The sequence below is a fragment of the Psammomys obesus genome, unplaced genomic scaffold, assembly GCF_907164565.1.
Source record: "Psammomys obesus unplaced genomic scaffold, mPsaObe1.curated_primary_1811, whole genome shotgun sequence".
Taxonomy (NCBI): Eukaryota; Metazoa; Chordata; class Mammalia; order Rodentia; family Muridae; genus Psammomys; species Psammomys obesus.
The window spans coordinates 26,691,329-26,707,556 of NW_026596134.1; the positions used below are offsets into that span (position 1 = coordinate 26,691,329).

The 16,228-nt window shown below is 48.5% G+C and overlaps 1 protein-coding gene across 3 annotated transcripts in view; it reads right to left on the reverse strand.

Annotated features, from left to right (window-relative positions):
* The window catches only part of Rgs6 (regulator of G protein signaling 6), a 420,077-nt gene that overhangs the window by 16,401 nt on the left and 387,448 nt on the right, over window positions 1–16,228 (reverse strand). For 2 of the 3 annotated variants that reach the window (XM_055593079.1, XM_055593077.1), the window contains exons 15-16: window positions 7,611–7,700; window positions 3,907–3,960 (exon numbers count right to left, since the gene is read on the reverse strand). In XM_055593079.1, the coding sequence (XP_055449054.1) occupies window positions 3,907–3,960; window positions 7,611–7,700 (144 nt within the window). The remainder of the gene's footprint in view (window positions 1–3,906; window positions 3,961–7,610; window positions 7,701–16,228) is intronic. The other variant, XM_055593078.1, reaches the window with a different exon arrangement.

Sequence of the window (16,228 nt, forward strand, 5' to 3'; positions counted from 1 at the left end):
GCTTCTCTGGGGAGGCAGACCTTCAATTTTCCCCATCTACATATTATGACATGAGTCTCCTGCCAGGGTTTTTCTATGGTTGGTTAGATGGGAGAAACTGGCTCTAACATCTGGGACATAGTGGTTTCAAAAGGACCCAAGGACTGTTTGGCATCACAGCCAATCCTGTGTAAGATGTTTCAGACAATCATCTCTAGCTGGAGACCTGAAAAGACTTTTCTGACTAAGGTCTAGGCCTTGTGGGACTCAGCTGGGTCTAAGAGTTTGAAGTCTCATTCCATCAGGCTGTTCCTCAGGAAATGCTGAGGCCGAGGGATAAGGAAACAACCCTGGGAGAAGGAGAGACTGCTACTGGGTCGGTGAACCTGTTCTCCAACCCTTCCCCAAAGCCCTAGCCTTCTAACACTGACTGGATCTGGACTCATGTCCTGCAGAACCCAGTGAGCTGCTGAGTCCTGCTTTCAGCAAGCTCTGTCTAGCTTTCTGTTGGGGAGGGAGGGGACAGGGAGGTAACAGCTGGCTCCCTGAGCTTCATCTCCATCTGACTTCCTCCACCCCGCCCGCCCCACATTTCTTGGCAGGCAGGACAAAAAGAACAGAAAGCCCAAAGCAGAGATGCCACTGGCCATGTGCCAAGGAGCCCTCTGCTTCCAGCCCTCACTGCTGGAGTTTATGGAAAACCATGGCAAAGCCACCCCTCCACATTCTCCTAGGGGTGGGGAGAAACCTGTTCCTTACCTCTCTCCTCTGTGGCCTCCTGGGACTGCTCAGGTACCTGTTTTTCTGAATTTGCAGTCCAGAACCACAGCTGATGGAACTCTCAAGGGGTAGCTGGAGCTTTGGGGAAGGCAAAGGGGAGTGGCTGCCAGCTACACTGGGACTGCCATTTCTCTCAAATGCCATCGTACTTTGAAGTGCCTTTCTTGTTCCTATGTACAAGGGATAGGCGACTTTCTCCTCCCTGGCTCACAGTTCACACCAGATGGCCTCAGCTGCCATCCAAAAGAGAAAACGACGCTGCTGCTGCTGCTCCTTGGCTAGGACCTCTTTGATTCCTCTCACTGGCTCTGCCTCCCCAGAAGCCTCTGGCCCCCTCTGTCAGCCTGCTGTCAGTCTACGGTCAACTCTAAGGGGACAGGCACACCAAAGAGAGACCAGAGGTGATGAGACTTTCAATTCTGCATCAAGGAGCAAACGAAAATCGCCATGCTCTGGGGGAGAATTCTGGATTCGGATTCAGTCTTGATAAGACTCCATCCGAGTAAGCTAGCCAGCCACTTGGATAAAATCCACTGCCCACTGATCAATCCTAAATGGCAGCCAACCCCATGCCTTTACTGGTGAACCATCTTGCTTTCTCCTACCAGTCCTTTATCGGTAGTAAACAGGGATCATCTGCTCATTGATCTCAGTGATATGGGGATGACACTAAACCATCCCTTCACTTTGTTAGTGGTAAGTGGATGGCGGAGGAAACACAAGTAAATCTGCTTTTGGAGAAGATGAACACTTAATGTCTATCATCTTCCAAATACAGATGCCAAATTGCAAGGCATATTGGTTGGCTGGTTATGTTTGACTAAAATACTGGGATGTTGAGACCAAAATATTGGGCACCTTATCAGTTTGAGAAGCCTTATCAGACAGATGACGTCTCTATAGCCATGGGCCATGTTCCCAGACTTAGCTCCATCTGTGTGTTGGGGTGTTACTTATAGCCCTCAAGGAGCATGGAAGGGTCAATGGAGATCCATGGCCATCATGGAACCAGGAGACCTGAATGTACTACCTAGTAGAACCTTCTCTTTATGAAGCAATTGTTTTTAAAACTTTGAGCCTTTGGTCACATAAATGCCTAAATCTCAGGAGCTTGGGCTACTTTTCTGCTTTCCATCAGCTTCTCTGTGGATTCATATGGCACAGCAGATGTGTGCAGGGGGGCAGGAGCTTTCCTGTTCTACTGGTGTTAACAGACCTTAGCAATTGACCGAGCCAACAGCACTTCTGAGGTGAAGGGACATCAATAAATGCCCCCTACCCGAGCTTCACTGAGACCATCTTTGCCCATCCTGATACCCACTTCTCATGAAAGGACAACTGAAGACATTTGCACATCTTGTCCAAGCACCAGGATTCCTCTCTCCTACCTCAGCCCCCACAGTCTACCTGATGAGCATCCACGGGGCTGTCAGAGCTCAGCTTTCCCACAAAGAAAGCTCTCGTTTTTTTCCCCTCAATTGACACCTGAGATTCCCAGTTGCCTCTACAGCATGCTCTTAACTTGTCAACTCAGTCTTTAAAGCTTCTCCATCTAGAGCAGCCAGGCCTCAGCTCAATACAGAAAGACACCCACTCTCTGTGGAACAATCATGAGTCAGAAGAGATCTCATGGGCCTGAACTCTGACAGTACGTGTGACACCTTCATGACCACATGACCACATGGCCACGGCAAACCAGCTCTAAGGACAAGAGGCCAACAGGTCTCACAGTCTGCATTTTCCGGTTTTTCTTGGGAGAAAAGCCATGAAGAGAGAGAGGAACATCTAGCTTTTAATTGCCATCTCCCTGTGGTGCTGGGATGTACACATTTGGTGAATTCACAATCATGTTTGAATGTTGTTAAAATGCATCCGGCCATGACAGGAAAAGGGCTAGGTGGCTCTCACTCCAGGGTTTCTTAAACTATTTAAAAAGGATTAAAGGGGTACTAATCAGAGAGTAGTCATGTCCTACAAGGGCTTTGCTCTTCAACAGAGGTGGGGAAACAAGGCAAGGCAGCATCGGTAGGCCCCACTCTTTGGAAAGAGGAAGGTGACTAGTTCCAGATGGTCTCCAACTATTATGTTGGTTGCTGCTGGTTTGATATTAACAGTATGGGCAGGGTCCCGTGAATTCCGTGGTTCCTTCTAGACCAGTCTGTGTGTATCAAGCCTTAGCTTGGAGAAAAAAACCACCATGGAAAGGGGAGATAGTTCTTCCCTGTGCTCTACTAGATCATGCTATAGAACCTCATGGTGTAGATCACAGGGATCTCATGGACTGCTCTCACCGGCCTCCCTTTGTGTCACCGTGTGAGCCCCTACCTCTCTAAGCTGGTGTGATGGGGAAAGACCATTTCCGGGAAGGGACAGTGAACATGTATCCTCTTTTTACTCACTGTCAGAATCAGGGACTGGGGGGATTGATAAAACCTTGGCCCTGGGAAGTGCTTTGGTCACAGTTATGGAACTCAGCAACTATCTTCCTCTCTAGGTCATACTATGCAAATGAGGCTGACAAGGGACCCTAAGGGCTGTAGGTACTCATGCAGAGGCCGTTAACTAACACACACATACACACCAGCTAGACCATATCGCCACAACCCATGCAGCACGGTTGCTTTCTGCACACAGCAAAAGCCGTCTACACAGCAGCAACAGCAGCTCACGACCCACACTAACACGCCTGTGAGGGTTCACAGAGGGAAATTTGGATATATATATATTGTTTTGTTTTGTTCGACATGAGTGATGATTCTTAGCCAATTTGGTTCATGGTTTGTTTCATGGCCTTCTCTCCAGGCTGCTGTAGAAGATACACAGATTGCCCAGCCCCAGGAGCAGTAAGGTCCCTTCCTCCTCGGAGCCTTGAAAAGAGGCCACAGGATCCCACCTGAGGCTGGGCTCACGGCTGGGCCTGGAGCTGTGAACCTTCTGCAGAAGGGGCTGCTTGCTCCTAATGCAAGTCCATCCCTGGAAGAGAAGCTGCAGACACTTGCAAAAGAAAAGGGGTGACTGGAGAGGAGGGGGGAAACACTGGACTCCCTCCCACCCCAAAGAAGACGGCAACCAAAAAAGGAAGAAAAAAAAAATTGAAGAACCAAAAGCAAAAGAAACGTGGAGGGCAGAAAAACCAGCTGAACTTACCACACTGCGAGTGAACTTTTCTAGGGAAGTTCTACGACCTTGCTCACTTTCTGGCTTTAGGGGGAGAAAAAAAAAAACAAAAAACAAAAAACAACAAAACGATAGGGAGAAAAATACAGGGGGAAAAATTCTTCAGCTTACACATGATTTCTAAACAGCAGCAGCCACAGCTAAAGAACAAAACACAGAAGCCAAATGCTGCAAAACGGGGAGAGAGAAGCAGCCAGAGCTGTTGGCAGAGCCGATGGAGAGTGGGAAAGCAGGAGCCCAGGGGAGTGAACGGGGGGGGGGGGGGGGGGGGGGGACCGGGGGGCGGGGGGGGGGGGGGGGGGGGGGGGGGGGAATGGGCTTCCTGAAGGGCCATGGGTGGTACTGCACAGTCTTTGCTTCCTGGAGGGCTCTTCCTGCTTGCTAGCACCCTCTCTCAGCTGTGCTCTGAAGCAGGAGCCTTGGGTGCTTGTGGCACCAGCAGCCCCCTGGGCGGCTGTGTGGAACTCCAAGTGGAGACACAAAACGGTTGAGCTCTGAGGGCTGTCCGTGTGTGGTGGCAGATACTAACTGGATGTCCGGAAGTGGCCACTGGGGAGGTGAAGTCCTGAATTCATCTGTTGGGTGTGGGTCAGCCAGGAATTTTTTTTTTTTTTTTTTTTTTTTTTTTTTTTTTTTTTTGCCTAGAGGAACATTTGCTAACTTCAATGACTTCCTAATGATTTTCTGTGTCCTGAGAGCAAGGAGAGTCGACTCAAGTACTTTGCGATGACAAAAGCTCCGAGGCCACAGGAAATGACAAACCATGCTCTGAGCAGAAAGTATTCTCTCAGTTCCCAAGCAGTGACGCTCCTAAGCGTTCCAGGAGGCCCAGGATCCTCCCTGGGGAACTGTTAGCTCAGGTTTAAGGAGCAAATGCAACAGAAGGCAAATGCCTGGAAAAGAGGTGTGGTGCATGCCTGGCCCCTTCCCCAAGTCTCCTACCTGGAAAGAACAGAATTCTATCCCAAATAGCTGCTAGCTTAACTTAGAGCTCTGTTTCAGGTCATGAGCCCGAGGCTGGCAAATTAGCCTGTAGGATATACGAAGTTGCATGGACACACACACTCACTCACACGCACACACACATACACATGGAGCAGATACTTGCAACTTGGGAGTTGGAGAAGCAGCGAGGTGTCTGCGGGTCTGAAATGTGCTAGAAGCAGAGGGGTCTGGCAAAGGCAACCGTCCTTGGCATCCACCCATGCCCCCTGCTGACTCAGCCAGCTCCGGAAAGATAGATATGAAGTTGCAGAAGGAAAACACAAGACAAATGATACATGACCATAAGGTTGGGCTGGACTTTCTTCTCATGTAGGACCTGTAGGATCCATGCCTGGCTCATACCCAGACTCTGTTGTGGAGATGGCAAAGCTCAGCTCTCACCCAAAGGTACCAGACAGTAGATACTTAGTCAAGTCAGGCCCATTCTGGGTCCAGAATGGACCTGTCATTCTTATTTCCCTTGAGCTCTTGGTGGGATTCCATCATCATTGCTACTTCATGGTTCATCAAAACCCAGTTCAGCCACCCTTAGAATCTCCAGAGCAACTACCCTCTCCTCTGAAGATAGCAGAAAAGAGGAAGAACCGGGGGAGACAAACCTGAAGTCTGTGCTTCTAGACTCTCTCCGGTACGGCTCATCTGAAGCGGGAGGCCTATTCTTTGCCCTGGCAGCTGGAGGGTGGGAACCTCACAACCCTTTAATAACCTGGGTGTTGATGAGCACCACTGGAATCAGAAGGTGCTCTGGGCCTTCCCGAAGATGCTGAGTAACAAATCTGACACCCGGAGACCCTCAGGAAGACATGGTTGGGAGAGTACCACTGTCTGGGGAAATGACTTCTTCATCTTGGGAAGAGACCAGCAGGTGCCCTGGCTCTCTGCCATACAAGCATCCCTTAATTTGAGGGCTTGAGAATAACTGTAATGAACTTCCCAGAAGGGGTTAATTCTTTTCCCACTCCATTGACTTCCTGAAGTCTGCCGTGTTGAGAGGATCTGCAAACCCACCCAGTTCAGCCCACTTCTTGGATTGAGGTGAGCCTTCTCTTTGTGTTCACACCCAAGGGGAGACTAAAGGCCTCTGACCCAGAAGTTTACACAGCTAGGCATAAATTGGTGAAATGGCTAGAGCCTTAAACGTCCCCCAAATAGGGTCAATTTAGGGGTCTTGAGCCTCAAGAAATAAAACTTTTGACTTTCTCCTGTGAGATGTGAGGCATACGTATCCCAAGTCTCTATAACCTTGATCTTTCTTTCATTGCCTGAAAAAAGTCGGTACCAGAGCCACTGTGTATGGGAGCCTCAGGCCTCCTCTACCAGAACCCATCCTCCAACAAGGGAGTTGGCAAAAAGGTTAGGTTTCTCACTCTCCACCCCAGTGGCTCTGTTCAGAGGAGGGGCTTGGGAACCAACAGAGCTGAAGTTTTGACAATAGTCCTTCTGAAAGTCCTTTCATCTCTTTCAGAATCCTCGGGCTCTTCTGAGGGTCGTGTAAGAACAGCAAGGTGGAAGTAAATGCTCCTCAGGACTCTGGAGTTACATGGTACCAACCAGATAGGCAGACAGGCAAACACGACATACAGTTGCCAAAACACAGAGAAGGGTGTGAGGCTGAGAGGCAACCTTACAGAAAGAAAACCTGTGCATGGGTAACTACATGCTTGGGGATAGGGTTCAGAGATGAGGTGGGAAGAAGAAATGTGTTTATACGTGTGTGTGTGTCTGTGTCTGTGTGTTTGTGTGCGTCCTTCTCTCTGCATGTATGTGTGTGTTCTTGTGTGTCAGTGTGTCTGCGTGGTGAGAATGAAGTGGTACTGAGCCACACGTAACCACACATGGGCTTCGGGTTGGAGCTGAGGTGGACAGAGGACTGGCAGGTTTTCAGACTCGCAAGCCCTGTCTCTTGTCCCGCCCTTTCTGAGCCCTACGTACTGTTCTGCATTCCTTCCCCTGAAAATCGAGCTTAATGTGTCCCGGTTCCAGGCACCCTCACTACCTGCATGCAGAGGGTCTTGGAGCTCTGTGAGCTAAGACTCCAAGGCCTATAAGGTCCATGATTTAATTCCAAGTGGAAGAGGAGGGATTGATTGAAATGTGGTTACTACCTGTTTGAAAGGACTGGGAAAAACTTCAGAAGAAAGCATGGTAAGGAGGAGCCAATGCCCAGTCTCGTTGATTATTCAGATATCTGGTAGAGCCCCTCAAAACGAGCATGGCTTTCTTTCCCAGGAGGGGGCTACCCCAGTCCTCACTTCATACGTTCCCTTTCTAGTCTGGTGGAAGAGGGTGGGACCGTTGGGAATGACTGGATGGAAATGGCAGAGGAAGTCTCTCAGATACCCTTTCCTAAGAGATTTGCTTGGGTCACTGCCAACCTGAGACTCTGTGGCAATGCTGTTTGATCACACTCCTCTCTCTGTAGGTAAAACAGGCAGACAGAGGCAATGGGAACACTGAGGCAGAATGCCATATCCTTAATATCAGGGGAAGCTGGAACTGTCACCCTTCCTCCCTGTTTTTGACTGGAGGGGAGCAGACAGAGGAGGGGAGAGAAGAAAAGAAAAGAAAGAAATAAAACCCAAGGAATGAGATTCTCATTTCACACCAGCAGCAAGCAGCAGCGAGAGTCAACAGTGCTAAGAAAGGCAAGCTTGCCCTTCCCAAGATACCTTCTTCTTGGCCAGCAACAGATCCTGGTAAGCGTTGGATCGCAGGAAGCGGGCATAGCTGTCGCTCTTCATCAGCTTGTAGATGTGCTCCTGGGGAAGGAGGGGAGGAGGGAGACACAAGAAAGAACTCTCAGTGGGAGCTAAAGGAAACAGCAAGCCAGCTGACCTGGGGTGGGTGGACAAAGGAACGAAGGTATGTCTGAACAGAGCTAGGAAAACTGCAATTTGTCCCACCTCTCCTACAACACACGTGAACCAAGAAGAAACGTGAATAAAGAACAAACAAAAAACGGCATTTTCTCTTGTCATGCAAGACATTGCTGAGGTTCATATCTCAGAGGATCTGTAATTGGGCCTGGGTGTCGTGCTGGGGTGTGCGATAGTTAAAGCTACAGTAACAGCAGTACGAACTAGTGCTATATTCCCAAAACTGGGGAGGTATGATGAAAAAGTTGGTCCTCAATTGTGTCGCTTGATTCCATTTAGAGAACATTCTTAAAAAGGATGAATTAGAGAAATGGAGAACAGATTAATGATGGCCAATGGTTGGGAATGGGGGAAATTGATTGTTACTAATAAGCCGTGGTGATGGGTGGTTCCATATCTTGACACATGTATACAAGTGAGATAGCTGTGAGGAATGAAGTGCACGCCACACACGAGTGCAAGTACAACTGGTAAACCTGAATAAAACCAGGAGAGGGTTGCTGCAACATTACCACAAGTCTAATACTCTACTACAATTTGGCAAGATGCCACCATGGGAGAGTTGGGTAAACGGCCTATCTCTACATTCTTTAACAACTTTCTGGGAGTCTACAAGTGTCTCTAAATAAAAAGTCCAACTCAGAAAAAAAAAAATAGCCCAGAGAGTCTGAGGAGATGGCTCAGTGGGTAAGAGCTGTTACTGTGTGAACATGAGACCCTGAGTTTGAACTCCCAGCATCCATGCAAAAAGCTGGGCATAGCTGTGTGTGCACCCACGCTCCCAGTGCAGTAGGGGCCAGAGAGAGGAGGGCTGGATCTCTGGGGCTTGCTGGCTGCCAGCCTAGTTTCAAGATCAGTGAGACATGGCCGCAAGAAAATGGAGACTAATAGGACAGGATACTTAACATTCTCCGATGGCCTCTCTATATGTCTACACAGCATGATATGCACATGCAAATGCTTGTGAGCGCGCGCACACACACACACACACACACACACACACACACACACACACACACCTGGAAACAACAATATAATTGAATCAGTTTGTGCACATTAGGACCTTCATCTTGACCTGGAAGGTGGATCATGGAGCGCACAGCATATATGCCAGGCCTAAGGGTGGCATCTAGGAGAAGGAGACGTGGTGGCAAGCTGCACTTCACCTCCAAGGCTCTGAGAGGATCCATGGCCTTGGCCAAGAGTATGAGCCCTGACTTGCAGCTAAATTCTGTAGCCACAGTCTATTCTTTCCTTGTCAAAGGCAGATAATCCTGGCCCCTCGAGAGACAGGGGAAAAAGGGATTGCTTGTCTGAGCAGTGCTACTGGGAGGGAGAGTGAGCCGTGAGAGACGGCAGAGCGTTAGCTAGCAGCTGGTCTGGTAAAGAAAGGTTAGCCCCTATGGTGCTCACTGTCCCTCCGGGAAGCTGGTCAAAGGCCTTAGTGCCAGAGAAAATGGAGGGCTGGTCAGTGAGGAGAGCTAGCCTAGCTGAAAGTCAGGATTACTCTTGGGGACTTCTTGCTGGCTTCTCTTCCCAGAGAACACCATGTCTGGAGGAGGTAGAACCTCACATCAGTTGGGGGGGGGCACATTTTTTTTCTTCATGTGTACTTTATTTTTAAATGTATGGGTGTTTTGCCTGCATATATGTGTGTGTACCATGAGCATGTAGTGCCCAAGGGGACTAGAAGAGAGTGTCAGATCCGCTGGGACTGACAGTGGTGAGCAGCCATGTGGGTGCTGGGAATCAAACCTGGGTTCTCTAGGGGAGAGTCCAAACCTCATAAGTGCTGAGCCCTCTTTTTAGCCCTTGGAGTTGGAGTGGGAGACTGATATTTTTTTAAGTAGCATAGCTAGAGAATCCTGGAACAATGGCTAGGCTGCACCAAGACTCTTCCCTACCCAGCATAAAAGCTTGACTACATAGCCAAGATACAGACTTACTCAAGGTGCCTAGCAGCTTATGAACGATAAAGGAAATATGAGAAATATTATTTTACACACACACACACACACACACACACACACACACACACACACACACAATGGGACACTCTTCAGCCTTGAGAAGAAAATCTGTCATTTATTACAGTGTAGGTGAAACTAGGTAGATGAAGCCAGGCACAGTATAACAAATGCTGCCCAACTCTCCCTAAATGTGGAGTCACAGAATCAGAGAGAGAATGATGGCTGCTGGGGACCGATGGGTTCAGGGCAGGAAGGCTTGGGGATGCTGGGCCACAGAGGATCATTTTGTTTAAACAGGAGGAATAAGTTTGGGGTATCTATAGTTCATATTGGGGCTATCATATGTGGTAATTTTGAAATTTTGATTTAAATATTTTTAACCAAAAAACTAAGTATGTGGAATAACATGTACGTTGAGTTACTTGATTCAGGCATTTTTCAATGTATATATGTGTCAAAACATCATGAAGATAAATGGCTTTTTAACTTGTCGATTATAAATAGTGAAAAATCAAATGAAGAAAATGAAAATGGAATACAAGAAATGTTTTGGTTATGTGAGAAGCTTTTGCAGCCCATCTTCAGTTGAACCCCAAAAGATCATGGGATCAGTTTCATCCTCCCTAAGATGCCCCATATTTTCAAAACCTGGGTGGCACATCCTCACCAACAGAAACAGACCCACGGCAGGGGACAAGGAGAAATGTAGCAGTGGCTGCCTCAGAGTTGGCTCGTGTTTCTCATTTTAAAAACTGAGGGTTTTTTGTTGTTGTTGTTTTCTGAAAACCTCATGGAAATATCCAGCTCTCCAGCCTAGTTTAAATCTCTGGATGATGGGGGCAGTGTATCTTCATCCCATCCATCACAGGGTCAAACATTCAGTTGAATTTACACTGTGCGGTGGGTGGAGCTTAAGCATGCTCCCCAAAGGCTCAGAATCCAGTCAGCGCCTGCAGCAGCAAGTTGTGACAAGAAGACAAAGGCTGGGTTCTGCGTCCCTCGTACCCACACTCCTCATACACATTCTCCCTGCCACATTCAGACACAGGAGACGTGCCCTCGCCAGAGCCCCAACAGATAGCGTTGCCTGATCTTACTACAGTTCAGGCTCCAAAGCTGAACCAAGTAAAGTTTTCCACTCTGTGAAATACTCATCCTCAAGTAGTTTTGTCACAGAAACGGAAAACACGCTAATGCATAGCGCCTTGGTTCACTGAAATGCTTGCTTGAGTTTCATGTTCAAGTTTGCAGGCTCCATGCTTGCTTTAGTTTAGGTTTGGTCTAAGCATCCGCTTACTTATTCTGTACGCAAGGAGAGTCAGGATCATACGCCCCACAAAGGGGTGTGAACTTCTAGGCTCAAACATCCTCCTCGGCTCCAGACCCAGGGGTGTCATTGGTCTTTGCTTTCATTTGATGTCTCTGAATTGCTCTTCCATTAAAATCATAGGTGCAAATGTTAACTCTGAACAAAGATGGCTTACTGTCTTGTCTTTTCTTCCTTTTTTTTCTTTTCCTTTCCTCTCCTTCCTCCCCTTCCCTTTCCTTCCCTTCCTTTCCCTCCCCTCTCCTCCCTTTCTTTTCCTTTCCTTTTTGTATCAAGCATTATCTTTGGCCAACAGAGCCAGGTAGCCCCCAAGTCACCCGCAAAGGCCCGTCCCAAAACTTGGACCCTCTCCAAATCTCTTTAAAAGAATGAATCTCTGCTTCTTATGGCTCCTAGGAATCTAAATCCTGAATATATAATGCTTCACAATGACTCTCTTCTTCCCTACAAGGTAGAAAAAGACACCCCCTAGCCTGGCCCTTCTGGCCTCAGCAAACTTCAACCCTGATCTGCTTAATTCCCATTATCTCACTGTAGCCAAGAAAATCTTGGTTCGTTAACAAAAAATGCCCTGTCAACTGAAATACAGGAGGAAAAGGCAAATGTTTAAATGCTTACTCAGTGCTTCATTCATTCACCAGATATTTTATTGAGCATCTAGTAGGTGCCAGGCCCTGAGTCTGATACCATGAGGTTATAGTCTGAATAAGACAAAAAGAACTTTGTTGACACATAGCTTAGAATTTATAGACAGATTTTTTTCACCAAAATGCACATAGCCATTTGAGCTAAGGATTACAGAGGTGTCCAAGAAGAGCTGCTATGCATGGGTGTGACTGGGGCTAAACTGATCTCTCTGGGTGGGCAAAGGTGGCCCATCTCCTGGAAAATGCCTGTTCAAGGCAGGAAGATCCGAGCAGACACAGATGGGGTGTGTCTCAGCTCTGTAGCTCCTGAGGGAAAGAGCTGGCTCAGTGTGACAGGCCAGGCAATCCAAGGCAAGCATCCGGCAAAGGCTCGCTCTCCAAAGGCATGCATGCATCGGTGTGGATCCAGGGAAAAGTGTGGACACTGCTGTTACCTTCCCTAAGTAGCCAGCTCCAAAGTCATACAGTGGACAGTATGAGGGAAGGCAGACGATGGAAGCACAGGATGCTAGAGGGTGGATGCCATGGTCTGGTCCCCACCAGCCCTGCTACCAACTTTTTACTGGCATTACAGAGTCTCAAATCACCCTACATGGACAGACAGACACACACAGAGAGAAGGGGGGGCGGACAAGAGTATCCCTAGCATTCAGGTCTGACAAAAACAGGCTTTTGACACTCTGCAGATCTCCCAGGTCCCCAATGGGGGCCGGGGCTCCGGCTCCTTCCTGGCCTGGACCTGGCTTTCCCACAGGCTAGGGATTCAGTGACTCCCTTGTCCTGTCCCTCCTCCCCAAAACAAAGAAATGTTGCCTTTGATGTCAGGAAAATGTGCTCCTTCCAGCTTTGTCTAGGAAACACAAAGACAGTAAACAGAGGGTGGGTGAGCCCAGAGCTGAGATTTTTCTGGGAATGAGAATTAAGATCAGACTCAGGGTCTCTGGCCATTTCCCAAATGCAATGAGTTTATCACTGCCAGGGACAGCAAGTGTACAAAGCTCTTGGCAGTGACCTCTGCTGATTTATGAGGGGTTCTGGTGTGTTTTCACCATTCTGCCGACAACTGGTCCTAAGGGAAATGTATATCTAGTATCTGCCCAGTACATGGGAGCCACTGGAGAACCCAGCCAAGTCCGGGCTGAGGAAATGGGCTCCAGAAAAAGCCCATTCCTTTCTTCTTTTGCCTGCTCTTGACTCCTTGTCCTGCCCTGGCTTCCCTTCCTTTCCCTCCAGCTTATCAACTATCCACCCTTCCCCCCATCTCACTGGATAGATTGAGCTGAGGAAGGCTGGCTACAAAAAGGCAGAGCCACACCATGGCCACACCTGACCCCTGGGACAGCCCCTGCAGGGAGAACAGGGGTGACTCTGTCTCTATTAAGAAACCAGTACTTTAGAACCTAAGCCACACAGACATCTTAGCCACACACCTTCCGGCAGTGGGAAAGACTCGCATCCCTTCAGTGATGAACAGGTGGGGTGCAGGGATGTCCCTCTGAGACACAGTTCCATCATTTTCCCTCCGTGGGCGTGGCTGCTCTGTAGATATGTTCTCTGCTTGCCTGGGATTCCGAGGCACAAGCAAGATGGCCAAGAAAAAGTCAGTCAAGGGTCTAGGAAACATGCAAGGGCTGGGACGAGCCAGCGATATCGGCTGCCTCCAGACCACACCTGCTCCAAATCAACATCTTGTGGTGAGAGCCTTTTCTTTTTAGACAAAAACACTGGGACTCTGGTGAGAGGTGTATGAATATGTGTGGGTGTGTGGGTGGGTGTGTGGGTGTCGGGGGGTTATTCAGATGAGTGTCGAGAGCCTTGGGGCTACAAGCACGCCTGAGCAGCTGAACCTCTTAAGAGCATCATGTCTTCTTCTAAGCACTGGGCTCTCTTCTTCTAAGCACAGACCTCATCTTCCGGCTTTAGAACATCTTCCTGGAGCGGGAACCACTCGGTGGGAATGTGCACAGAAGCTAAGGGCCCTCCTTGTGATTTTTCAAGTGTCCTATTTTTCTTTCTGCAGGTGTCTGCGCCTCACTGTGGCCCTCCATTCCTAAGCTTCCTGGTCTAATAGCCATACTTGGGGAGCTGTCAGGTCCCTGGAAGGAAAACAAGGGGCAGAATGTGATGCATATCAGGGGCAAAGGAGAAGGAGCTGGGACCAGAGCCAAAGGCTTGGATTCAAGTCCCCACTTGGCCTGTTTCTAGCCCTGCCAATCACACTTTCAGTGCAGAAATAGAAGAGGAGCACTACAAAATGATTATACATGCCAGGTAATAATGATACCCTTGTGCTGTGATTGTGTACCTCACGAGGCGAGGAGCATGAGACGGAAGGCATGTGTGTGTGGGGCGGGGGAGATATTCCGGAGAAAAGGAGGGGTTTGGAACAAAGAGGACCCGGGAAAAGTTTAGCTGCACTTAGTTGTGACGCTGATAGCGCTGAAATAGTGATTAAATCGCCCCATTTTACAGACAAGGCTACTGAAACTACACCAGGTAGGTGGCTTACTCCTAGAGAGCCAGCATTTGAACCCAGAGGCCATGCTCCTCCCACCTTGATGTGTCGATTTCCAAGGCTTTTGTCTTTCCATTGGCTGTCACTTGCGTTCAGAAGGGAAGCATTGTCTCTAGGCTGAGATACAGGGTGCTCACCAGCTGCACCCTGGTGAGGGGTGGGGTGGTGCTTCCTTCTCAGGGCTTACAGCTGAGTCAGCCTGATGCCTGGTATGAGCACCTCTTGCCATTCCCCTTTGACAGCCATCCACCATCACCGCTGTGAGCAATGGTTAACGGCAAAGACCCAGACCCTGGCATCTTGTACAAGAGCAGATCACAAGCAACTCGCCTCTGAGGTGCAAATCTGAATCTTTGAGCCTCCTCTTTCAAGAGACTCTTCACTGTCTCTAACCAAAGATCTTTAAGCCTTAGGCGTGGTCAGCTGAAGCCTATGGAAAATTCAATTATCTCAAGACCGGTCTTAGGGGACAGAACACACTGTGGTGGGTAGGACTTGAAGCAAACAGCGTCTCAGTGTCTGCTCAGTAAGCAAAGAGGACGGAAATGGGGGCAGCATGGATAGCAATGGGACTAGTCAGGCCAGATTGGTAGCTGTTGTTTGGCTTTTTGCAGTACTGGGTCCTTCCGTGTACCTTCTAGGCAAGTTCTCTACGAGTAAGCTACATCCCCAGCTGCAGGGATGCAGCCTTGAATGGCTGTTTTAGGATCACGTGGATCTTAAACGAGAGGGTCCGTTTGGATTTCTTGAGCTAACAGACCTGGGGCCCTCTTGTTTCCACATAGGGGGTTATTTGAAAGTCACACGTGACTGCCTGTGAGAGAAAAATGATCCCTTGCTTTCACCCTACGTGAGATAGCATAGATACAACTTAAGTGTACCCCAAGGTGTTGGGGTACATTGTGTGAAGGTGTGTCTCTGTGTATTCAATTGTTGATTGCTAAACGGGCAGAGAGCTAAGTATTAGCCAGAGAGCTAAGTACTAGCTGGGTCTTGGTATTGTTATTTCTACGGCTCATCACCAGTTTTATATTTTGTAAATATGTGTCCTTCCTCACTTGCCTTTGGTTGAAATAAAGATCTTACAGCCAATAGCTAGGCAGAAAGTGGAGGGCAGAACTTCCGGAAGTCAGTGGGACTCTGGGAGAAGAAAGCAAAGCGGGGAGAGTCTCTAGAGAGACGTGGAGGTCAACAGACGGATGTCATAGGAGCCACAAGGTATAGCTAGCCACACACCAGGATATAGCTCCAGGATTAATCAGTTTAAGCTGGATAGGTAGTTGGGAATTTGCCCAGCTAAAAGGCCTAAGCTTTAAAATATTGAAAAGCCCTGGTATCGTTATTTATATTGCTGGCAGGTCTGGAAGTTCCGCTATACCAAGACAGAGGGGTTTAATGTTCAATGCCTACTCTGAGATAAGGGTAACAAAGAGAGCTTCTCCCCAAATATTAACACAGAAAACTGCTTTTTTTTCCTCCCCTCTTTAAGGGTTTAGTACTAGAAATCTATGCTCAGCATGAGCAACAAAGACATTGTGGAGTTCAATTCTTTGCTTCCTTCTCTCCAGGAACTCCTGGTAATAAACAGGACGCACTCACACACAACTGATTTGTTCTTCGCAAACTCATCCCTCCCTCTACCGCTTGTCTCCCTAAAATAACACCACCCACAGAATACAGTGAGTAACCTCTGAAGCAAGCTGTGGCGGGGTTCCTCAGTAAAGACAGTGAAAGCGTGGCCCATGGTGAACCAGGAAATGCTTTCAAACAGAGGACGGAAGCAGGAAATGGGCCTACAATGCAACGTGATTATCACCGTGACACGAAAGGTTACCCCACTACACTTTGGCTTTTAGGCAATGCAAAGGCTCGAGGCCTTGCATCCCTCCATCAAACTGGTCTTAATCATGTACGTTTACAGAGTTACAGACCCTTCCGACTAGACGCTTCCT